At 36.8% G+C, this 26,217-nt stretch overlaps 1 protein-coding gene across 2 annotated transcripts; it reads left to right on the top strand.

Moving 5' to 3' along the window:
- The first annotated feature begins 2,997 nt into the window (after nucleotides 1–2,997).
- On the top strand, nucleotides 2,998–24,538 carry LOC132126363 (matrix metalloproteinase-15-like). 2 transcript variants are annotated; one of them, XM_059537577.1, is made up of 10 exons: nucleotides 2,998–3,818; nucleotides 11,599–11,747; nucleotides 12,240–12,362; nucleotides 12,449–12,756; nucleotides 14,741–14,902; nucleotides 16,552–16,778; nucleotides 18,685–18,823; nucleotides 20,679–20,829; nucleotides 21,701–21,819; nucleotides 22,951–24,538. In XM_059537577.1, exons 1-10 carry the CDS (start codon nucleotides 3,690–3,692, stop codon nucleotides 23,418–23,420), a joined length of 1,977 nt encoding a protein of 658 aa, XP_059393560.1. In that variant the 5' UTR covers nucleotides 2,998–3,689; the 3' UTR covers nucleotides 23,421–24,538. The 2 variants fall into 2 exon arrangements, with proteins under 2 accessions (XP_059393560.1, XP_059393569.1); XM_059537586.1 differs by lacking the exon at nucleotides 2,998–3,818 and adding an exon at nucleotides 6,229–6,525.
- The last annotated feature ends 1,679 nt before the right edge of the window (nucleotides 24,539–26,217 follow it).

The following is a 26,217-nucleotide window of genomic DNA, read 5'->3' as shown; positions in this document are numbered from 1 at the left end:
TTATTTTACATCATTATACATTTTCAAGTCTTTATCACAGATAAACAAAACAGAAAAAATAAAACACTACTGTAAAGCAAAACTTGAAAACACAATCTTAAACTTACAAAAAGTACTATGGTATTATCATGATACTTTTTTCCCCCATGAAATGCTAAAACAAAAATTCTAGAAAAAGATAAAAAGAGAAGATTTGAACCATGCAATTCTAAATAACATTTTATTTCTCAACAAAGAGATAAAAAAGATGATAAGTTCCTTTCAAAGAATTGATTTGAATAAATGAGGCACCGATGGAAAAAGCAAAACTATCATTTGACTCGCTGTGGAAAACCTGATAGCACAGTTTGGAAACTGACAAACAAACATGTAAATAAATACTAAAGAACATTTAACAAAACTAAGGTATTTAGAAAATATAGCCAATTTGATTTCATGCTATAGCAATGAATTGTATTTAACCACCATTTTTTTCTGTTAGCTATGTAAAATAAATGTGGTATTTTACAATTCTTCAGCTAGGACAGGAATTATTATTAATAAGTATCACTGCAGCACAAAATAAGCAGTCTTTATTTTTAAATAACTTACATGATATTCATCTCATTTATAATCATCATTACAGTAAAAAAAAAAAGTTATTAAAATTACAATGGGTGTTATCTCAACCAAAACAGGATGTTCCATTATTAACAAAATATGAAACTACTCATGTTATTTATTTTTGACATTTCACGTAAACAAACAAGCAGCAACAATTAATTCACTTGTTTTCTCCAATATTATATGAATGTGTGGGTCTGTGTGTGTCTAGATGTTCTTTAGGCAGGTCTAGCTGCTCTACTTCCGTGTGTGTTTGAATAAAGATCCTTCATTTGTTTGCACTGATGGATGTTAGAAAGCACTCTAATTTGACAGCTCTAGACACTCTACTGCTCTCAGCACACAGTCTATTATGCTCTTATCTCCGACATTCACTGCAGTCCTTTAATACAGCTGTCTAAAACACAAGACAGTTCAAATAGACTAAGCTTTTTAGAGGTAGGAGCCAACTCAAGACAGACGCCCTGTAATGACAAGTACAGGAGTCTCAAGAATGCAGACTGTGACAGATTTAAGTGTACAAGTTTTACACAAGTAAGATTCAACAGTTCAAAGCATACTTATGCTACATTTAAAAGGAAGATTTCATGTGAATCAGGTGCTACGTTTTTGTTTTCATTAGCTTTGTTCAGAATTAGTTTCTTGTACTTCTTCAAAGTTAATATTAATTCTACATTCTTTGTATTAAGCTGGTGTCAATAAAATATCCAGAAATTAATATGGTTTAAAAAAATATACAGAGCACTCTGTACTGCAGCAATATTATTTTGAACACAGAAGCAGAGACCACTACTACTACTAAAAAAATAATAATAAAAAAACACCTTCAGAAAAAATGCAGTTCTGAACAATTTTTAAAAGCGGATGGACAAATAAATTACTTTTTCTTTGAGTTTACAATCAGTGATTTTCTGGAAGTTTACTGTTTTGAATAATCAGTGTTCAAGTTTTCTAATTTGTTGTGACAAATTTGAATCTTTTTTAATTAATTAATTAATTAATTAATTAAGATGCGTGGAAAACAAAACCATTTTCATCACTGTCATACCATAACAATACAAGTGCCAAGTCTTTCAAAAAATAATTGTTCTTAGGTTTTAGAGAACTCAATAGATCCAATGTACATTTTCATGTCAAGTTTGAATCTAAAAAAAAAAAGGTTTGCATTTAGAAAATGTATATTTATGGATGTTATACCTTGCTAACCAAATAATAATAATAATAATAATAATAATATTTAATAATGATAATTTTTCTTTACAGATTCATTAAATCCCAAAGTTACATTTGTATTTGTAATTTCAAAATTATGATTTATATAAAATTTACTGTAAACAATTTACAGAGACTTTCTTCTTCATGGTACTGCCATGCAGGAAAATTATGTACATATGCAATTTTCCAGTGAAATCCATCTGGCTAAAATAGAAATAGCTATTGTTATAGATTTAACAAAGGGTAAAACAAAAGCATGGTTTGGAAGATTAATTTTTTTTGCACTTTCCTATTAAAATAGTTTTAATAAAAAGTTGCATATCATATTACAATTTCAACAAAACTGGAACTACTTTTATCAGGTTATATTCAAGTTCAGCGTGTGAAGATGAAGCGCACTACTCAAATTCTAAGTATTTTGAAATGAATTATTCAAATGCTTTGAGATGCACTGGTCGTCTGATTTTGCCAACTAAGACATGTTCCTGGATCAACATTACTGTCCAAAAATATAGACTTAACCCAATCCCTATAAACCTACCCCTACCCATAAATTATTCCTAAATTCAGTTTGAAATGATTAACAAGGGTGTAGAAGAGTTTTCTATCGTGAGCCTAAAACTGACATTTCCCGAAAAGTTATCCCTCAGTTCTGATTGGTTGGTTGGAATGTTGTTCTAGGATCAGCAAGGATGTTGCAAGGATCAGCAAGGACGAAACTATCCAGTAGGTGACGCTGTGTCACGCTTTCTGGCTGTCAGTCTACGGGACACAATCTCATTCCAGTGGTCATATATGTAGCAAAAGAACGATATTGTCTCTAAGTCACAATAACTGAGTAAATGTAACACATATGCAATCCTGTTTTTTTTATTTTTTGCATTGCTTAAATAAATGATCTATAATTAACCGTTTTTACTTTTCTGAGCTTAACCAGAGCATAAGATATTTCTGAATCGATTTGGCCGATAGTTTTATAGAAATGTATTATTTCCTAAAATGACAAATAAGCTTTCTTTTCATTCCAGAGCTCAAAAGCACTACAAAGCAGAAATAACCCTTGTCTTTGTGTCCGGATGAATGTCCAGACTGGAGGTGGCACTGGACACTTCGCTGGTGTCCGTCTCGTTGGGCCCCTCCTCCAGCTCCAGCGGGACACGCCGCAGGACTCCGAGTCAAACAAAAACCGAGTCACTCGGTGCACACACGAGGAGCGTCACAACAAGCCCCCGGCGACCTGGAACCCGCCCAAGAAAACCGAGAGAAACCCTGGATTTTATGGAGAACACACTCTCGTGTTAAATCTTTACAAGCAGGGCGGTGATCCAAGACAGGTGTCGGAGCGTGTCGCAGTCATCCGGTCATAATTAGTGCACTCTTGTATTGTGGTTACTACGCGAAGACCGAGTTTCTGTCCCAAGAAACGCAAATCTCTGTTGCAGTAACACCAGCCGTTATCCACGGTTCGTTTACCGAGTCATACTACAAGAGGAAATTGCAGCATAAGTTTGCACAGCGCCTGCTTTGAAGTAGGTTGTATCTGTATTTAATTTATAGGCACCACGTGAGTGGGATGAACGACCTTCATATTAAGTGGGCACACCCGCTGGATATGATACCTAACACACTCAACTTCAGCCAGAGCATCGGACCTCTTTGACTCCCGGTACAGCGCCTGGGACTGGCGTTAAATCTCACTGCATGACTGTTGCGCGGAAGAACCACGCGCTTCTGCAGGAAAGACGCACAACTACAGCAGACCCCGTCAGAATGGTGTTGTTCTGAGTGCAGTGGACTTCACGCGGTTTTAGTTTGATTTTAACTTCTTTGGTTACACTTCTGAAGAGTTTTAGCTGCTCTCACCGATCCAGATGAGAATGATGGCAGTATTATGGGATGACCCGTTCACGTTGCTGTGGAGACGGACCGTAATTTATTCTCTTCTGGTGCTTTTGATGAGCGGAGCGCGCACCTTTGGAGATGAAACCTTTAATGGAGAGGTAATTATAACTATTTACAAATGATCAATGTAGGACTACTGCATATTTTTGTATCAAAAATCATATTGTCGAATTCAATACTGTTTAAAGTTTGAAAACGTGTTCTGGTCACCACTACACACACACACACACACACACACACACACATTCAGTGCTGTCAAACGATTAATCGCGATTAATCGCATCCAAAATAAACGTTTTTGTTTACATAGTATATGTGTATAATGTGTATATTTATTATGTAAATATAAATACACATATGCATGTATATGTTTAAGAAAAATGTGCTGTTTATATATGAAATATATTTATATATAATGCAAATTATATAAATATAAATATATACATGTAAATATTTTCCAAATATATACTGCATGTGTGTGTATTAATATATACATAAAAAATACACATTACACAGATATATTACGTAAAAACTTTTTTGAATGCGATTAATCACGATTAATCACTTGACAGCACTGATATATATAGTAGAAGTTATTCTTTACATAATATATGTTTTTACTGTGTGTTTTTATTATGTATATTTAAAAACACACAGGCATGTATATATTTAGGAGTAATATGTTAAATACGTTTATGTGTAATATAAATTATATTTGTTATATTTGGTGTTTATCTCATTTAGGTTTAATGCAATGTCTCAGAGTCTCAGGTCTGGTTTTTATATAACAGTGGTTTCAGCTGAATGCTTGTAACTCAGCATGTGAATGGCTGTTATATCCGAGAGCAAATGAGAAAGTTATTAACTTTTCACTAAACCACTGAATCACCAACACTCTTACCTCTTAAATTCTTGTAGCCAAGCTTTGGGATGTTTTTAGTTTGAAGTGGTAGGAGGTATGAAGAGTTTGTAGTCAGTGTGGTTTGAGGTTTGTTAGCGGTGTGTCACTCCATGTATGCAGTGCTGCAGTGGCCCAAACCCTGTCATTGGTGGTCTGGTGCTGTGCAAAGATGCTGATAGAAGCCAAAGACCTAAATAGTGTCTCTGAATTGATTACTCATATTCACACATCTGTCAGGGAGCCTCAACTCGATCTTTTCAGGTATCTGTTGCCTTTTCAAACATTTACATCAGTCCTGACCCAGATTAACCTGAATAATCAGGAATAACATCAACAATAAAACCAAATGAGCTCCTCTGGGCTAGAAGAACACTGACCACACATCGGGCAGTTCACACACCCCTTGCTATCACATCAGCTATGCCATCATCAAGCAACTTTCAGATACAAAAGCCAACATTTAGAAAAAAAGAACACTCTTAGAAAAAAAAAGGTACAAAAGCTGACACTTTTTAAGACACACGTTTTAGGTACAAATATGTACCGTTGAGTTACCAATATGCACAGTTTAAATACAATACTGTTACTCTTTAAACAATTCAATACAGTTTATTCATCTAACAGTGTACCTCTTGAAAGATCTGGGCTCCTGCATCACTGTCCTCTGGGCTGGGCTTATAGTAATAGTACACTTCTTTAAACCTACAGCTGACCCAAAACCTTTTAGATAGAAGCAGCTTATCTCACAAATGTTGAATGACAGCAGATAGGCCTGCACATGCCACAGTGGTAGATGGATTGTTGGGGGATTATGTGTTAAAGCTGTACGACCCACTGATTTGGGTGAGGGGGACAAAGTCTCAAATGCAGTTAAGAAAAGTATAGTATGCATGCATTCCCTTTTCTACAGTATATCAGCTTCAAAGGTTGTGATTATGAAGTTGACCGACCCTCTATCTAGTGCTTAAAGTCTCAGTTTATAAAAACATTGTTCTGTATCTCCTTCCATTAATTCATTAAGAATTTAGGATGTTTTCGATGTTCACAAACAAGAACATGAATATTATAAAAACTTTCAAAATTCATGGACTGTTTGTCTTTAGAAGCACAAGAGAACTCAGGAGATGAACTTGTGCTTATCCTTATTCTAACATTCTTGAATTTGGAGTTTTCTAAATGAGCGACCATGTGCCTGAGGTTCGTTGTTTGCAAAAAACACACCCAATCTTTCTCCATAAGGGTTGTCCACACAACCTTTCTTTAACAGCCGTTCATCACTGTGAGCAAACATATGACACTGCTGCCTGTGAGAGCTTGTGCAGCAAGATCCTCAAGCAATGCCAAGTGTATCACCCTCAAAGCCAGTTCAAACTGCTTTTATTTTAATGTATTTTAAAATCTAATTTATTCCTGTGATGGTGAAGCTGAATTTTCAGCAGTCTTTTTTTGTCCTTCTACTTCTCTTTAAGAGATGTTAAGAGACGTTTAGGACTGCAGGGCTCTCAGGCAGCTGAGGCGCAACAATGAGACTTCTTGTGTTCAGCTGACTGTGTTCAGAGGAGTGGGGAGATAGAGAGACAGGAAGAGCTCATGGAGCAGGGAGAGGAGGGGGTTTATGAGGACTGTACTTCATAGGGAGCCGACTGTACCACTTCCTGCAATCTTATCTCTAGCCTGCATTTAACCCCTGGAATCCTGCTTATCCATTATGTTTTTTATCCACCTTCTTTATCCATGGAATGTAGCATCCTTGTGATTTCCAACAAAATCGTGGCGAGCTGTTTGTGTGGGGTCTGGGCTGCCTCACTTTGACTGAGAGGGATAATGAGATGTGATTGTACCGTGGAGCTGCATTAACTGCTAATTGTGTCCATGTCTCAGTGGATGACTTGCACTTCTGACTGGTAGGTCTACTTCCTCTCTTATTAAGAACCAGGGCCACATTCACCAGCTCAATTACTGTACGGTCATGAGGGGATTGAGCCAGATTCACTAGGCCTGCCTTGCTGTCTACTGTACATAGGCAGCTGCTTTATAAACACAGAAATGGAGCCTCATATGTGATTGACTTGGAACACTCTCTAGGCAGCAACTCTGAATGCCACGCAAATAATGCTCCTAATGTGAAGCATGTAGCAGATATGAAAATTGATGGAAAATCCATTGGAGTTTAGTGCATGTTAGCAAAAAAAAAAAAAAAAAAAACACCATATAAAGCATACACATTTGGCAAAATAGAGAATTTGATTGGATTTTTTAAAATAATTATTTTTAATATTTAATGAAATATATTTATAAAAATTACACCATAACATAATATTATTACAGTTATTTTGCAACATCTGCCTCAGTGCATTATGGCATTGTCCTCTCGGTGGAGGATAACTGCGATGCTGATAAATTAAAAATAAAATTATGTTAAATTAAAATTAATTGAATTTTGATGTTATAGTCAATATTAAAATTATACTTCAAACATGAAATATAGTAGTAAAAAATAGATAGTAAAAATGCTTTATATACTTTTATTAATCATAATCAATATTGTTTTAGAATCTTTTTTCTTTTGAGATACTACATTTTTTATTATTTAAAATTATTTTAATTTTATATTCTCCATTTTAATTTAATTTAGTTGTTGTATGTCTTTTTTATTCTTTTTTGTACTTTTAATGTCTTTTTAGTTTTTATTATTTATTTTGTTTTACAAAATATGTACATCAAGCAAACTAAATTAGAATTAGAAATGTTGATAAAAAAGTTTTTTTTTTTTTATTGTAGCCCAGGTATATTGTTTATTTTATTTCAAGTATCTACTGAATGTTTTTTGTGGTTATAAATGTTTAATACCTTTAGTTCAGCATGCATAGTTATATATTTTATATTGGCCCATTTGTGTTCAATAAAACACTAATACTATTCGATAACTGATATGGTACATGCATCACTATTTAAAATGTCTTTTGGTGATACTTCCAACTCTTTCTGAGAACTCTTTATTTGATTGTCTATTTAATTTAGTTTGGCATTGCTGTTCTCATTGATTAAGGTTATTGATTTACACAGCTGGAAAATGAAACTGAGAGCTGATTGATGTGCTATGTCCTTTGACCTTGCTTTGAGTATCATTACCCAACTGCCTGCCATTAAAGATATAGCCTAACTTTATTTAAAAAATCTATTTATTGTATTTTCTGCAGTGACACAGCTCCCTGTGGCCCAGTAGACTGGCTGTGCAGAGAAGACAACATGGAGTTTAGATGAAATTTGTCATTGCATTATTCCCCAAAGCAGTTACCTGAGATATCAGAGCCAGAATCACGTCTGAAATGCCAAAAGCCCTGTCTGCCATAACTTATTTCACTCCTCCCCTCCTCCATCAAGTTCTGTTTTCCTGTCTTCCTCTTAATCTTTTTCACTTGATCTGGTTCGCTCACTCCCTCTTCCCTCTCACTTAATGACCAAAAAATGGCACGCACCCAAAGCCCAGGAATAATAGCGCTCCCTAGTCGTTATATTCTTGGCTGACATTGTTCTGGACACACAAACGCTCTCTCACACACTAAACCCAAGTCTTTTCACGACGCGCTGTGAATCACAGGTTCCTGGAGGACGTGCTGTTGGCAGCGCCTCTCAAGGTCCCGTCGAGCCAGCGCTGGCACAGGGGCTGATGGGAGAAAGGGATGGCTCTCCTTGCCTCTGTTCTCTGCAAAGCCTTACTCTGTATGCATGACATGGGATGTTGTGGTGGTGGAATGGATGCTGAAACACTTTAGGCTTTAAAAGCAGGTCTTCATTTATCGCATTCATTTCGATGGCCAGCAACAAATGATTCCACGTGCCCTTGACCTAAAGAAGGAGCATAAAGCATTTAAGCAAGAGCGTTGTTGTCCTTTATGAGCCAGTAAGCAGAACACTAGGGTAATGTCTTTCTCTACTTGGGAGTACACACACCTCCCACCGCTCGCCTGCTAAAAGCCCCAGGGCTCCGAGCGACTGAAAGCAAGGCAGTCTTATCTGTGGGGGTAAGGTGTGTCCTGCCCTGCACACACAGCCCTTTAGCACTTCCCTCTCTCACAGCCTCATGGGAGACACAAAGAGGATTGTGTTCAGGGAGGGTAAGAAAGCTGGGATTGTTGGATTTGGTGTGGAAATACATGAGTAGTTGACAAATTACATGGAAATGGCACTTTTTATTTCTTAAATGTAAATGATTGTGGAAAAACTGTAGATTTTAGATGCAGTAATTGGCTGCTAAAAGTATACCAAAAAAAAAGGAAAAAAAAGGTGCTTTCGTGATGCTAGAGTTGTTATTATTTGCTAGGGAATTACTATACAGTCGCTAAGGTTTTCTGATGGTTTTTATCATGTTACTTTACAGTTTCCAGGGTAGATGCTAGTTGCTACTGTAGGTAGTCATTTACTGGCCCTAGTTTAAAGAACCTATGGCTAAATCTCTTTTATTGTGGTTTTTAGATCAAGTCCTCTTGTGCTATTTTTTTTCCTGATAAAAATTGCTATTGCAATTTAAAGTGCGTGTGTCTGTGCGTGTGCTTGTTTTAAGAAATGCTGCTTAATACCAATATGACTTTTATTAAATACCAATATGATTTTGTAATTATAATAGTAGCACCAATAATAATGACAATAATAATTATATTTACTTATGTCATTACTACTAAATTAGAGAAATTATAAAAATATTATTGTAATATTTACTGTAAATAAAAAGGAATTCAAGGAAAATAATATTTTCATTTTACAGTATGACTATAAAATTACAGCTCCGTCTTAATTTCTTCTTATCCAAACTTAAAAACTTTATTTTGGCAAAAAAAAAAAATTGATAATCACAAATGCTCTTGCAATTTTGGTCCATATTTGTATCGGGGTTTTCACACATTGTATCATTTAACAAATGCGAATTGATAGTCTAATGACTTATAAGTAAAACAATATGCAGAATTTAAACAATAATTTGTTCTTAAAACAAATTTAAGTAGATAGTAAAAGTTATGCATGCTAGGGTCACTTTTTTTTGTCTTTCTTTGCACTGTAGATATAGCTGGTTTGGCGCGGTGGCATATTAGCCTTGCCCAGAACAGGGCCAGCTATTCAACTGTTTGACTGTTAATCAGCTGCCTTCACAACACATTAGGGCACAAAGGCCTGTGTTTTCTGTGGCTGTGGAAAGTAGAGATCCAGACCAGGCAACTGTGTGACAGGCCCTGGTTACAGAGTAGGAAGAGAAGGGGACATTATAAAAGTAGAGACCCCCTAACCCCTTGAGTCCAGTGGGAGGAACACATTAGCTTTCTGATAATTAATACCAGTTGAAAAACAGCTCTGTAAAGTCATGAACACAAATCCAAGCAATTTTTGTTTTGCTTTAAGTATTGCATTTGTTCACAGTTATGATCAAATTTTCAGACATTTCTTTTTAGAAAAAACATATAATAGAAACAAATGACACAATTGTTAGAGTAAGAGGATAGCTATGAAATATGTATGTTTACTCACATCAGTAAGTATTTGATGAGTATGTTACATTTGTAGATTCTGGGGATATTGAATAATTTGTGGTATGGCTCATACAGTTTGAAAGTCTCCAGATTAAACTGTGAAGCAAGAAATTTTTCCATCTGCTCTCCATTTGATCTTATCACTGTCTAGGAGAGACAACTGATATGGTAAATTGGTCTGGTTTTCTATTCTGCCTGGTTTAGGACCAGGGTTATTATATTGAACCAAAACTAAAACCCATTTAAAAACATAAAATTTGAATTAAATTAAATGTTAACTAAAATAAAATCTATAAAATTAATATTATTTCAGCTACTTTCCAAGGCAAAAAAGCTAATTTATAAAAGCTCAAATAAAAATAAAAATAATTCAAAATATTAATAAAAACTAAAATAGTATCTCATTGGTACTATAATAACACTGTGAAGGACAGTCTGTTTACTGTTGCCACAGGGTGGGTTTAATAATGGGGCTGTTTAATTACTTCATTTGTGCTGATTACCCGACTAATGATGATAAGCAGTAGGTGGAACCACATTTAATGCAAATCAGAGCATCATGTCCAGCTTTCATCCCCTTTAATTGACCCTCTGGCCTTTTGGTTTGGTCCACTGTATCCAAGGCGAGAGCCAGATAGGATTGGAGCTGTGCCTCTTTGCATGTCTCTGCCCTGAGGAAAGTCCCCCAGCAATGAGGGAAGAGTGGCTGCTTCTAGAGCCTCATAAATTGGCTTGCCCAGCTGGTGCCGTCACCCCTCAATCTGTGTTCACATCCGCCTCAAGTGTTCTCACACAGTCTGGACCAGTATTAGGTGTCGCTTATAACAGGTGTGACGCTCTTTCAGTCAGTGACCATATCTGCTTTCTCCTTTATTCTCATGGCAGTGACAGACTGAGGTTTTCTGACTTGCTGTGGCATGAAAGGGGTCATGTAATCATTCCAAAAATTGAATGGTCCTGTTTTACACAGATCCTTAAAGACATGTACAGTATGTAAACACTAGAAATGAATGATACAGTGTTATCTCCTTTTTAAAAATCTTTTGAGTTCTGGATGTTGCAATCATATCAGGGTTCATACTGTGAACTCTTTCAAATAGGAATACTAAATTTCAGGAATTTTCAGAATTTATTAAATATTCATTGCATTAATATTACAAAATGTGGGAGACTACACGTCATGTGCAATTAGATAGCTTTTCACTTTTTCAAATAAATATGAACATATTTTCACTTCACCGAATTTGGATACATTTTGACTATGAATTTAGTATGCAGTGTATGTTTGCAATTACTGTTAATAACATGCATAACATGCAAAAAACAGGTATGACTCTTTCTACATTAAGACTTCACTTTGTGTATTGTGAAATATTAATATACATCCCTGATCACAAAAGGTCAATGAAACTTAGATTTGTAATGAGATCACTTCTGTCTGTGTTTTTGTCTCAGTCATGGCTGCGGCAGTACGGCTACCTCCCACAGGCCAGCAGGCAGATGTCCACCATGCGCTCGGCTCAAATCCTGTCGAACGCCATCAGCGACATGCAGCGCTTTTATGGGCTGGAGATCACTGGAGTGTTGGACCCCGGCACCATCGAGTAGGGCACTCACTCCACAACATGATCTTAATGTATCAGCCACACTGTTAGAGCTACTACTATTCCACCTCGACTCATCTTTATAAAACTATTTATTTTTCATGAAGCACTTACTTGTTCAACCTGTAACTGAACAGAAAAATTAAGGCCCCCTTACAGAGAAGGAGAACCTATTTTAAGCTGGTTATGACATGAGTTTGATTGTAAATTTCCATAAAGGTTAAACAGGTGATTCTATTGCACCAATCTATGATAACACAATACTCACACATAACGCATAATGTTAATGTGTTTCTGTTAGTTTCAAAACAGGGCGATAGTTGCCTATTTAAAGTAACAAATCATCCAAAAATTTAAATTGGCTGAAAATGTACAAAGATGGATAATGAAGGGGCCTCCATTTGTTCGGCTTTCTTAACATGCCTTTATTTTGTGCATGCCTATTAAAGTTCCTTTTGTACTTTAAGCCTTCATCTGTTTCTTTCTTTTTAGGGCCATGAGGAGACCCCGCTGTGGTGTCCCAGACAAGTTTGGGGGTCAGATCAAGACCAATGTACGACGGAAACGTTATGCACTCACTGGCCACAAGTGGGACAAGAACCACATAACTTTTAGGTGGGTTTGGATTCGACTCTTCAGTCCACATTATTCCAGTGATTTTGATTGTAACACTGTTCTTCTTGTGTCTGCCATGGCTGCAGTATTCAGAACTACACGCCAAAGATCGGGGAGTACAACTCATATGAGGCCATCCGACGGGCTTTTAAAGTGTGGGAGAAAGTGACGCCGCTGACGTTTGATGAGATCCCTTTCCATGAGGTCAAATACGGCCGTCGGAAGGAACCTGATATTATGATCTTCTTTGCGTCTGGTTTTCACGGTGACAGTTCCCCGTTTGACGGAGAGGGGGGCTTTTTGGCACACGCTTACTTCCCTGGTCCAGGGATGGGTGGAGATACTCACTTTGACTCAGACGAGCCTTGGACCATTGGTTCAGAAAACCTACAAGGTGAGTCAAAAGGACTCATTTAGGTTTTATAATGTGTAATATCTATCATCCATATATGTAAAATTACTCAATTTTTGGTTTGAAAGAATCCTCTTATGTTCACCAAGGCTGCATGTATTTGATCAAAAATACAGTAGAACAGTAATATTATGTTCTATAAATGAACATAAAAACAGAATGCCGTTTCAACATTCGAAGGGGTACAGATGGTGTGAAAAAACATCAAAAAACTAAGCTGACAGATGCTGAATGACGGGCTGTTATTCACCGATAGTAGGCTTGATATATCACGGCCTTAAGATGGAAAGTTGCTGTAATACGGCTCCTGATTTTGAAAGTAACTTGGAAAGACCTCTTTGTCTATAAAAGGTTAAAGGTTAATCATGGGATGTCTAGTTTTTCAAAAACTAGTCAACATGACACATTTGATTGATTACTGACACACTGACTGCAACATTCACATAATGCATCTTCAAAAGGAATCTTTTCCAGAGTCTATTTCCATAGTTTTGTAATGTCTGGCTACAGGATCATCATTGTTCGCAACAGTCGAAGCCTCGGTCACAGTGACACAGCTGTGAGGAGAGATGTCTCCTATTGCCCTGAAGTTGCGTCTTTTAACAGTCGTGGCTCTCACACAAGAGCAGCTTTGAATGACGAGTGCTTTTGTCTGTGAAAGCCGTCATTGATTGATCTGTCGGAAAGCATTAGGACAGCACGCTCAGTACTTCTCTTATCTGCACAGTTAGTAGTCCTAATGAAAATGGAAAAAAACTCTGAACAAGCAACATTACTGTCTGATGACTTCAGACATCCTGCATGGATGGTTTGGATTGTCCACACTAGATGATAATGGATATCGTCAGTATTAAAAGGAAGCAGTCAATCATTTCCCCCCTCCTGAAATCAGGATTTAAGAAATCCATAGAGTCATTTACACCCGCAGAGTCTCAGATCATTGTGGGACAGCTGGAAAATGGAGACAGAACGTAATTAAAATCAGTCACCAACTGAGTGCACTGTCACTGTGAACGTTTCAATAAATCTTTGTAGTGTGCAGATTATTGCAAATGTTCTGCACAGATCCACAAACTACTTTCATATGAATATGTACTGGATGTGCACTTACAGTATTTGTTTTTTATGTAATATTAATGAAGGCAGTGTATTAAAAGTGTACACTTTCATAACTATTTCTTAGCACACTTTAATATTATAAAAGTGCACTTTTTAAAAGTCAAATCTCAAATTAAGAGTTTTTACTTCAGTGAGGGAAAAATGGTAGGGCAGGACTTGACTCAATTGTTGAAACTGTTCCATACTACCAAACATGAACCATACTAGACTAAGCAGGCAATTTTGGAACCGTTTTCCTTCTTGAATGACCTGCCAGCACTCATAGATCGAAACTTAAGCAGCTTTAGTGACGTCAGCCAAAAAGGAAAATCATTTCAGTCTCATTTTGAATATAGATCACAAAGACAAACATTTTTCTTCGGAAGAGCGTGCACAGATTAACTGTTTAGATCAGGAAGATGCATTAAGATAATAAAAAGAGTTCATTTTGATTTCATGCCACTTTAAAGTGCACATCATCTCAGCACTAAGCAAGAACTGACAGCGGGAACCCTTTTCCCAACTCCCCCTAAAACGATCCACACTCTCCTCTTCACTCATATGTCCTATTTACCCAGTCATCTAAATATAGCTGCACTTCTTTATCTTCTGCAAGAACAGTAGCAATTTTGTTTAATGTGCGCACTTAACTGCAGCAAATCTAATTTCTAGTTGATACGCCGTATATCATGTGTCCTTAAGTCAGAGTGCCCTTAAAATGCAGCTGTGATCTCCCAGAACGAATGAAGATTAATAAGCTGTTGTATCAGACATTCTTTACCAGTGACCTCAGTAAATCAGCTCATTGCTGACCGTCAGATCTCTCTAATACCACAGCCTGTGATATTTAATATGTGTCTCCCTGTAGGCAATGATCTGTTCCTGGTAGCCGTACATGAGCTGGGCCATGCCCTTGGACTGGAACACTCCAATAATCCTTTGGCTATTATGGCTCCTTTCTACCAGTGGATGGACACTGAAAACTTTGAGCTGCCTGAGGATGATCTCCGTGGGGTCCAGCAGATTTACGGTAACCTGATGATTGTGATGTCTTAAAGGAACACTCCACCTTTTTTGAAAATGTGCTCATTTGTGCATAAGGCGCAGTGATATTACGCAGCGCCTGAAAATAGTCCCCAGCTAGTTTGTGTACTTGCAGCAACAGCAGAGTTGCTGGGGACTATTTTCAGGCGCTGCGTTATATCACTGCGCAAAGTTCCTTGATTATTACGCCGGAATGAGAGTATAGTTCATGTTCATATAGTTGGTAAAACGTGAAATTCTGAGAATAAAAGTCTATAATATGTTATTCTCAATTCTGATATTATAATCTTCATATAATGATCTTCATATAAACTTGCAAAAAAATTACATTAAAAAAGGGTGAAAAAGTCAATTATCAGAGAAGTCAAATACAGTTTTTTATATCTATTTTTGTTATAATTGCAAGTTTATAAGTTCATAGGATTATAGGAGGATCATAGTCAGAATTTAAAAAAGAATAAGTGTTTAGCTGAAGTTGTGCAACATTTGTTCAGGTCTGGTGCATTTACCCTTATCATCTGCCTGTGAGTAAGAAGTGCAGAAAATGTTTATAGGCACTTTATAGATTTACAGCTTTAGATAGCTGTTAGTTTCCTGGTTCAGTCTGGACCAGAGTTATTATAAACGTGGTGTTGTAAAAAATTGTTTACAGTAAGTAGTTTAAGTGCATTTCAAGCTTATGGTGTAAGGTTTCTAATATTTGTTTTTGCGTTAAGCTGGTTTACTTTTGCATTTGACCAGGTCATGTTTCTTTGAAACTTTGTAGTCTTTGTGTTTGTTTTAGCTTTGCATGAGGGCGTTTCAGCTGTGGGGAGAACTGCATGCATCATTCCCACTTTAGAAGAAAGTTATTTTGGTTATGTCATGGCAAATTCATAAATCATTTAACTTATTTTTGGAGTTTGCGAAGGCCAGCATCACTATTATTGCTCATACATTACAAATAGCAAATTTTGCTTCCAAAAAATAAAACCTAGTTTTAGGACCATTAAGATTTTCATTTTTGTTACATTTGTTTTCATGACAAATAAGCTAATTTCCCCCACCAAAAAAAAAAAAAAAAAAAAAACTATTTTTTTCCATGGTAATTCTCATTGTTGTCTCTCTACATTATCATTATGCTTTGCATTAATTAATGACTGTAATGCTGTAATATTTTTTATTAAAATCTAAATAAAGGCATTACAACAAATATTACTGTGTTGTTTAAATAATGGTCAAAATATTGGTAGAAATGTCAAATTACCAAAACCAATAATACAGAAATACCAATTTAAATCTACATAAAGAAGGTAAAATGAATACTTCCGTTTTGTATTATTTTTTATTTTTTAGAAACAACACTACAAAATATTATAATACAAATAAATATTTTAATAAAAAATGTGCATTTATTTATGACAATTGGAATAGGAATAATGTCAAATAATGAATGGTCAGCAAATCGGCTTAATTTATTTTTAATAAAAATATATTTTTTTATTTTATGGGATGAAATGTGACCTGGACGTGTTCTGTTTTGTAAAATTTGCTTAACCTTATATTTATCATAGACTGAACTAAGAGGTTGCCACAATGCTATCATATTATTTATACAAACTCTGTAAGTAATTTGAGTTTGTTGGTGTCTTGTAGGACCCCCTAGCAGTTCTCCGACTCAGGCTCTTCCCACTGTGACCCCCCGGCGACCAGCCCATCCAGACCCCAGGGCACCCCAATCTCCTAAGAACCCTCCCGGAGCGCCCCCTCGCCGGCCGGACAGGCCTCGCACTACCGATCGCCCAGATCACTACGGCCCCAACATCTGCGAGGGCAATTTTGACACCGTCACCATGCTCAGGGGAGAAATGTTTGTTTTTAAGGTGAGCCCTACACAAGACCCTACACATCCACAAGATTTCTCTGCATTATGGCAATGAGAATTACATTTCACATTTTTGCTTCATAGTAATAAAATCGCTAAAAAGTCTAAAATTGCATTTTCTTTATGCAAAATAGAATTTCATTTTCCCCATTGGATTTTGGACGCAATATGTCCAGGCACGTTTTTTTGACATGCTTGCTCAAGCGCTGAAACAATAACAGTGCACGGTTGCAGGTGAAAGCTTTGCAGGTGGATGCCTGCTGAGGCCGGTCTGCTCTCAATCAGGCTTGTTACAGTGATACAGAGCTCTATAAAGAGGAAAGGAGTCATGTATTCAAAGTCTGGAGCTGATCAGGAGATACATCAGACTTCATCTGCTTTGTGCCGTTTGCGGTTTAGTGGTCACGTCATGTGATTTGCTCCTGCATGAAAGAAGTGCTCTCTTTGGCAGTGTCTTTAATTCCTCTCTCTTTTTATCTGGAACAACACTATCCACATCATATGATCTTTCACTTTCTTTCCATTAGATGAAAAGGCTTTAGTCTTGCTGTTGGAGAAATTAGAAGGAATGTACAGTACTTGAAAGAACAAAAAGATATTTGTACTTGGAAATGCTTGACAAAAACATACAACACAAGGTTATTAAAAAAAATTATAAACTTAACAAGAGTTAACTTTGCTGCAGATAGATATCTAGGGACCAAAATAGCATGGATACTTGTGGGTGAGTTGTTTTGACTAATGCATAAAATGTGAATTTTGTGAAAAAAAAAAAAAAAAAAAAAAAAATGTTTAATATATAAGTTATTATTGTTGTTAATAATAATAATAATAATAATAATAATAATAATAATTTTTGCTCACATCTAGAAATTAAATGTAAATAAATACATAATAATAATCATAATTAAAATTTATGGATGTTGTAAGCAAAAAAAATATAATAATATTTTAATATTTTATTATTTAAATGTAAATATAATCTTCGTTATTAAAAATTACAGTTAAATTCAAATCATTTTTAAGCATCTTATTTGTAGATGTGGTGAGCCAGAGGTAGACCTTGGACAAGCGGTTTGTTGTAAAATATTCATGCGTTTTTGTTACAGGTGTTACTGTTTAACTGGCCACAGAAGTTAAGTTATCCATTGGACAACAATCAGATGCCCTTGAGTGAAGGACCACCCAACTGTAATCTGCATTTTCCATGCTTAAAAAGGCAGTTTTCTGAAATAAGGCCATTCCCCATGTAACACAGTCCTACAAGTTTCCTCATGCAAGATTGTGTTCCTCCATGGAACAACAAGGGGTGTGTGTGTGTGTGTGTGTGTCTGTTTGTGATGAGGTGTTGGGGTTGAGGAGTGTGTAGGGAGAAAGCAGGATAAATTTAGAGTGTGTTGGCCGCAGACCCGGATCTGGTTTTAATTTGGGCTTGGTTTGGAACATACTGAAAGTCCTGGTGGAAAGCCAGAAGTGTAAAGGATACAACGAGTCTATGTGTGTGTGCATGTACCTGTCTTTAGATAGAATGTATAAATGATTTGTTTGTGTTTGCAAACATTGCTACTACTACTACTGCAACTGCTTGTGTTATTGGTCAGACTTCCTAAATATTCAACTTCTGTGCATGACTTGTCAGTTGAAAACGAACGAAGATATTTTGAAGAATGCTGGAAACCGAACAGTTGATGGTAGCTATTGACTTTCACAGAGAATTGCAGGGTAGGTTGTAGGCCTAGCAGACTGACTTTTTGGTCTGGAGGAGAATCAGAAACCCTCCTATTCTTAGCAGTGCACATGTCAGCTGAGGGTTGTGGGATTGCTAATAAACCCGACCACCATTAGAAGAGAAATACACAAGCATTATCATGCGGTCTCTGATTCATGTCTTATTGCCTCCTCAGGGCCGCTGGTTCTGGAGAGTGAGGAGGAACAGAGTGCTGGATAACTACCCGATGCCTATTGGACACTTCTGGAGGGGTCTGCCGGGAGACATTGACGCAGCATATGAAAGGCATGATGGGCGATTTGTGTTTTTCAAAGGTATTTTCCCTTTGCTCTTGAAAACTGATTTAGCTCTGTGCTGTTAAAAGTTAATATAGACCATAAAAATGCTATATTCATGAGAGAAATTATTACCCAGGCTGTCAGAATTACATCATATTGAAGTGCTTTTTACATTTGAACAAACCATTGATTTTAACTTTTGTCATTTAATACAGGAAGTGCCCTTGATTTCCCTTAGCCATTTATGTGTTAGTCTGATGGATTTTACAGGTAGAGTTATAGAGACATTACTTTTTGGTTTATATATTAGTTTAAGGTAAATGGACAAAATTGTATTTCTGAGCTGTATAATTCTAGCCATAAATTTCGCAAAGGAAGCAAAACTCAGTAAATGCTTTAACTCATATTTGATTTGCTTCAATCAGGACAGTAAGTACTTTTGCCGTTTTTTATTATTCTCCATAATAATGCAGATTGCTTTGTCATTTTTAATCCATTGTTAGGGCTTCCAGAACTTTTAGAGGTCAAATTAGCAATTTCTACAACATCCGTGCTAATATCCAACTAGACAACTTAACCCTGGTGTCATATTTAAATCAGCCCAATTGATAACAGGAAACCAAATGTTTACACTTCCAAGTCATAAAACTGCATGAACAGTGTCAATGAATGGCTCTGGTGCAAAGTAAACTGGCCTGAAACTCGGTCAGTGGGCCACTTCCATTTTCAAAATCATCATTATCAAGATCAAAAACTGCTCAAACCACAATGAATGTCCTGGTGAAGATTTCTGTGAAGATGAATGTATGTTTGTTAGACATGAGGAAAGCTGGCTCCTATAAGGAAACCGTGTATGGCAAGTAATGATGTCATTGGCAAGGCCCTTTAAAATTTGGATTTCTGCCATTGGAGAAAACCAGGAGACCAAAATCTTAGGAGCAACATCTGTTCTCAGTGAGGCGAGGCCATTGCGTCAGCTAGCGCTTCTACCAGATGCTGACAGCAACGGTTGGACTTGGACATGGGCCCATTGAATCAAATGGGTCCATGAGGATGGTGCCTCAGTGTCTGCCATACTGTAAAATAATAAAAGCTCAGGCTTATCCCAGTGTTTCTGTAAGGGCTCCATGTGATGCTTTCGCTGTCGCTTTAACCACTAAAATGTGGGATTTGAACCGAACTCGCATTGTTGGTGCATCTCTTGTAGTGCAGTCATTTGAGTTATAACAGAGAGTGAACAGAAATCAGTGGTTGAGTTTTGGAGTTTGTATTACTGTGCCAAAGGTTGGAAAGTCCCTGTACTCGCACCATGAAATCCCGAGTGTTGCTGCCTCCCAATTCTTGTCTTTTCTGCTTCCTTGCCATTGTTTTCCACCTTTGTTCTCTTTCTTCGTGTCCATTTTTGAACTTTCGAATTTGTTTGGTTTTGTTAAAACATGCTTTCTAGTGGTTAACCAATATGTTTGTGTCTCATTTGCTGTATTTTATACAAATTTCGAAGGCCATACCTTTTAAAGTCAGAGAAGTTCAAACCAAGCTTTATTAACTGGATAACGCAACATTTCACAAAGCTCAAATCATCTCAAAGTCTTTCTCAAAAAATAAAAAATAAAAAATAAAAAACTCAATGAATGAATGAATCGCAATGAATGGGACAGCCTGTCTTTGTAATCTTTATGTCCCAGGAAACAAAGGCTGCATCTGAAGGAGTATTTGAATGGGAACAGCCTTTAGTTGCGCTGCTGTGACGCATTCGGTCTTGGAATGCAGCCTCTGAATTGGGACACAATATTATATTTTAAAAAATCTTTCAAGATTTATTAGAAATCGACAAAAAACTATCAGATTATCACTACTTCCCTCTTTCTCTCTCGTGTCCATCCACCTGTAGGGAATCAGTATTGGTTATTCAGAGAAGCCAACCTGGAGCCCGGCTATCCCCAAGAACTGATGGACTATGGTAGAGACATCCCGTATGACAAGATAGAGACAGCCATCTGGTGGGAACCTTCTGGCTTCACTTACTTCTTCAAAGGAGACTGGTAAGAGGATACTCCTTTTTTTGTCATGCAAACAATTCTACCTCTAATGTTTATTGTCTAATCATTCCCTTGAGTTGTTTTTGATGCCTTACTGACTCTGTTTACACCTGCTCTTAACATCTTGGGTCTTGGGTCGCCTGATCACAAGTGATCAGTCGAGACAGATTGATGTTTACTCAAGGTATTAACATGTCTTGCATGCTTCTTAAATGACCATCCCAGATCGGATTTCATCAGGGTTTCTTTTTTTTTTTTGATGACAGATTTTTTTAAATCTGTTTTTCATTAAATCAGTCAATGGGACATGCCATGAAAATCTATTCATATAAAATATATTTTAATTATAAATAAAATGACCTCAATACAGCACATATATATATATATATATAAATTCCTAAATACAAATTATTTTAAATATTATGGAGGATGCATAAAAAAACTGATATTTGTGAATAATAATGATAATAATAATAATACTAATTACATTCATACATTTTATTGTTTTATTGTTTAATATTACATATACGTAAAATAATTTTTTTTACTTGGTTGCACAATGTAACTAAATTAACAATTTTGTTTAAAATGTGATAAATCTAGATGTGTCAGCCTTGTTCATATATATTTGGCACAAAGAGAAAATTTTACATAAGCAGGTTTTTTCAGTGTTTGTTCTGCATCAGCATTCATGATAAAAATGCAAAGTGACCACATGGAATATGTTTAGTGATTTCAGTGCTTTGCCCTTGTGATTAGATGATCTAATGAATGTTAATAGCATGTATAAATGGGCTCCCTGTGCTGATGCTTAAATGGCTGCATCAAGAAAAGGCAGAATGATTTGCATTGAGGTGTGTTTGATCAACTACAGGTACTGGCGCTTTAATGAGCACTCCAGAGCCGCAGATCAGGACTACCCTAAGCCAATCAGTGTGTGGGGCACTTCTGTGCCGTCTTCTCCCAAGGGGGCCTTCCTCAGCGATGATGGAGGTGAGTGAGTGAAATGGTGTGTGGGGTTGAGAGGTCATCCAAAGCCTGTCACCTTAATGTACAGGATGGATGGAGATCAATCAGATTAATCAGATGGTGAAACAAAGGAAGTGAGAATATGTAATGTGTGAAATGTGATTTGTGGAAATAATGTGATATTATTTGAAAATACTGATATCACTGAAAGCGCTTTTCCATTTAACGGAATGTTCCTGGTTTAAAACAAATTAAAATGTGTCGAAAGGATCTGTGGCATGCAATCGATTACCATAGATAAACTATAATTTTACCTTCTAAAAGTCCTAAGTTTGAAAAAAGTACAGTAATTGACATTTTATAGTGCATTTATGAGTTTAAAAGCAGAAATGTGCAGCTTGCAGTTTTGTTAAAGCAAAAAAATTCTTATTTAATGTTATTTGAGCTGTGAATTTCAGTCTGAATTGTCCATTTATTGGATTAAGTTCTAGTTGTGTGTTACCCATGTAATTCGAGTGGTTGGATTTGTCTTTGGAAATGGTCCTGTTCTGGTATTCTTGTAGGTAATGTGTGAAAGGTATAGAGTTTCATTACAAAACTTGAGACGGCTAGATAATCTGATTATTCAGACCACCTCAGGATCATCTCAGCTGTGTGCCAAATGCATGAAATTTAAATCTGTTGCACAGACTTAAAATAGTAGTTCAGATTTAAATGTATTTATAGTGTACTTATTTACATGTTAAGCTCTAAATGTACTGCGCATAACCTGAGATGACAGTCTGCTCCGTCAAGAAGTGTCAATAGCCCAAGTGTGTATTTTAATGTCTATCCCATAGATTTCCATTAAAAACATTACTGAAAATATACATTTACAGTTGAGCTTCACATTCATTTAATCTGACAGTCTCAACCCATATGGCAATATATTTTTTAGTTATTTTAAATCCAAGAAAATGCATTCATGTCATATTTGAAAAAAAAAGTCTCCTGTATATATGTGTATATATATGTTTGTGTGTGCATGTGTTTATTATTTTTTGTATAGTTTTATAGTTAATAATTTTGATAAGCTATTTGGTATTTGGTTTTACATTTCAGTGATGCACTTTTAACACATTTTTCTCTCTCCAATCTTGTTTGTCTCTCACACAGCTTATACTTACTTCTACAAGGGTACAAAGTACTGGAAATTTGACAACCACAGAATGAAAAGCGAGCCGGGCTACCCAAAGTCCATTCTTAGAGACTTCATGGGCTGTAATGTGGACCTTAATCCTGACAAAGACACTGATGTGGATCCGGGACGCAAATGGCCTGACAGGCCACCCTTCAACCCAGATGCGGGCCGAGACAAAGACAAAGACAAGGAAAAGGACAAAGACAAAGACAACACTAATGATGTTGACTCTAAAGAGGAGACTGAAGAGAAAACGAATGAGGTGGATGTGGTTCTGAAGATAGACGAAACAGAGCGCACCATGAACATCATCATGGTGACGGTACCCCTGGTCCTGGTGCTGTGCATCTTGGGATTGATCTACGCAATCATTAACACACTACAGAGGAAAGGAGCACCCAAGTATTTAGTTCACTGCAAACGTTCACTGCAGGACTGGGTTTAACCTCTCAGAATGACCCTCGATCCCTTTTCTGCCCTTTCATTTCACACGTCCAAAAACTTTGGACACACAAAACACCATCATGCTTACAAACACTCATACATACAGATACTCACACACATCATGTTCATCTTCACCCTTCTTTCCTTTCCCATGGTGCTCTCCTAACATATCGACTAGTCTATTTATATCAGAAAGTTTGCACATTGATTTTTCTGGTTCAGTTTTTCTTTGCATAATATTTCTTTTCTTTTAAATCAGTAGATTTTTTTTCTTAATTTCTAATTTTAGGATGTCACAATTAGTCATCTGCAATCACAGTGTAAATGATGTAAGAGAAGCCTAGCAGAGCAAAAAGAGAGGAAAAGGAAAGCGGAGAAGGGAATATCTCTCTTAGGAATATTTCTGCATCCATTCACCTTTTCTCAGGACTCTCAGCTGTGGTTTTCCTACTGACCGGGCAAGTCATAATATATCATCATAAAGACTTAAAGGGCTGTGGCCACTTGCATCATAACGTGCTGATAAAATGTTGATATACAGTGGGGTTCAAACGTCTGAGACCACATGGAAAGTCTGGGATTCAAAATCTAACGGAAACCTAAAACTAAACAGGAAGTTTTAGGATTTTTTTTCTTCTTCTTTTTTCAGCTCAAATTGTTACGATAATAATATTTTTATATAGAAAGCATTTATTGAGTAAAAAAAAAAATTGCATTAACCTTTTCAACTATAGGTCTCTGACTTTTCAAACCTCCTTTTTGTAGTAGCTGGACCTGGTTAACTGGAACAGTAACTAAGTCCAGTTGCATTTGGCTGAATTTTTCCTGCTATTTGTTTTGATGTCATAAAACAGGGACTTTTTTTTTTTAAGTTTGCTAACCTACTGCGATCATAACAAAAAGTCACATTTTATTGCCCCTTGTTTTAACAACTGTGCTTTGGTCGTGCCAGCCAGATATGTTTAATGTGGTACTGTCCATATTTTTTAGAGCCCTCCTAATTTCTTCCTTGCAAGCTGAAGTGTTTTTATCTCCCAAAAGTCCAATGACACTGTGGCAATTATACATTTTATTGTCTGAGAAACATAACACCTAGGTTGCTTTCATGTAAAGTGTTTGAAAAAACTTGAGGCATTGAGGAATATTTTAATTTGCTGCATGCATATAATAGCATTTTCATATTTTCATTTGATTGAACAAAAGAGCTATGAATTGAATACCACTAGTGTACGTACACCAATTTAAAACAATGTAAAATACACTTATGGAAGCTTCTCCTGCCCAATTAGAAATAAAAGCCTTAGTGGGGCCCACTGTTGTAGGGGATGTTAGGTAATAGTCTAATTTTAAAAACAGCAGGGGGTGAAAGCCATTGATAACCTCTTTCTACCCCAACCCAAAGCTCTCCCTACCAAAGAAATATTACTGGCATTGACATGGGTGGGCTTAAATGAGAGGGAAAGAAACAGGGATAACTGTGAGTTCAAAATAAAAAGGGTTTAGATGCAGAAACCTTATCTCTTAAGTCTTTGTGAAAGGGCTTATGGTGTGTTAGTAAGAGTCTGAACTGGATTGTATTACAATGATGGGATATTTTAGGGGTGGGGGGCTAATAAACAAGCAGAAGTGGGATAAACCCAAAGCAAGCTCCCTCTAGAAGGCTGAAACATACTCATACGCAAGTATGTGGACGTGTTTAGTTACCTCAATTTTATGTTGCATTCTCAGCATTTCCACAAGGGGTGCTCTAGCGTATTTTAGCATAAATGTAAAAGTAAATTAATTTCCAAATAGGATCTTCTGTGGCTAGATGTTTTCATCAAGCCTTGAACTGTTGGCAGCAACAATTTGAAGCAAATCTTGCTGAGCAAGTTTAGGTTATTTAAACTCTCTGCATGTTTCTAGCTGGCTACCTGAATAAAGCTTGCATTAATACTTGACATTTCGAGGTAACTCCATCCTTCACCTTACCTTGAGTACTGAGGTTTGAATATGAATGCACATTAAGTATATCTGATGAGACGGTCCACTTGAAGTACATTGGCCTAGCATTCACATCTGCGTTAACATACTTGCGTAGAGTATATTTTTGGCCTAAGCTTGAGATGCTTGGTAGATAGTGTGTGTAGCAATATCTTCCCTACATGAGAGCTTGCTGGCACACAATCCCATGGTCCACATTGCCAGGGTACACTGCCAGTTATTTTTGGAGCGCATTCCTTGACCAGCAGCGGAAACAGGATCCCTGTTTCATTCACGACTTATTCATGCTGATGTGATCTACTAGGCAAAGTAGACAAATTAGCCAAGTTTCCTAACATTGTAAGATATAACTGCTGTCAGGTAGGTCTGTGTCTGCTTTCTGTGGTGTTTGCTTAGTCTAGTGTCTAACCTAAATAAACTCAGCTAGTATACTCGGACACGGAAAGCATTAAGAAACAAACCACCGCCACTTTTTAAAGTGCCTCTGACAAAATCTCAGTCATTTACTATTCACAATCAGCGAGAGAGTTTCTCCTTTCACACTGGGAGAGGCAGCCGTAGAGGAGAGAACGAAAGTGAGTGGTATTATAAATATTGCCCTGTCAGACAAGGTAGAGCAGAAAGCACTTTGATAAATATTATTGGAAGAGTAGAGGAGACACAGGACAGTCATGATCGGAATGCTGTCACTGATGAATCCTGCTGAATATCGTTGCCAGGCGATCCACCCCTCCTCACAGAGCTCCTGTTGTCCGAGCAGATTTGGAGGAGAGTTAATCAGACATAAAAGCTCTTCTGTCCCTCCCCAGACGCCC

Source organism: Carassius carassius, chromosome 3 (assembly GCF_963082965.1).
Source record: "Carassius carassius chromosome 3, fCarCar2.1, whole genome shotgun sequence".
NCBI lineage: Eukaryota > Metazoa > Chordata > Actinopteri > Cypriniformes > Cyprinidae > Carassius > Carassius carassius.
Note: the sequence above shows the minus strand (reverse complement) of the source record. Positions and strands in the feature narration are given on the sequence as shown.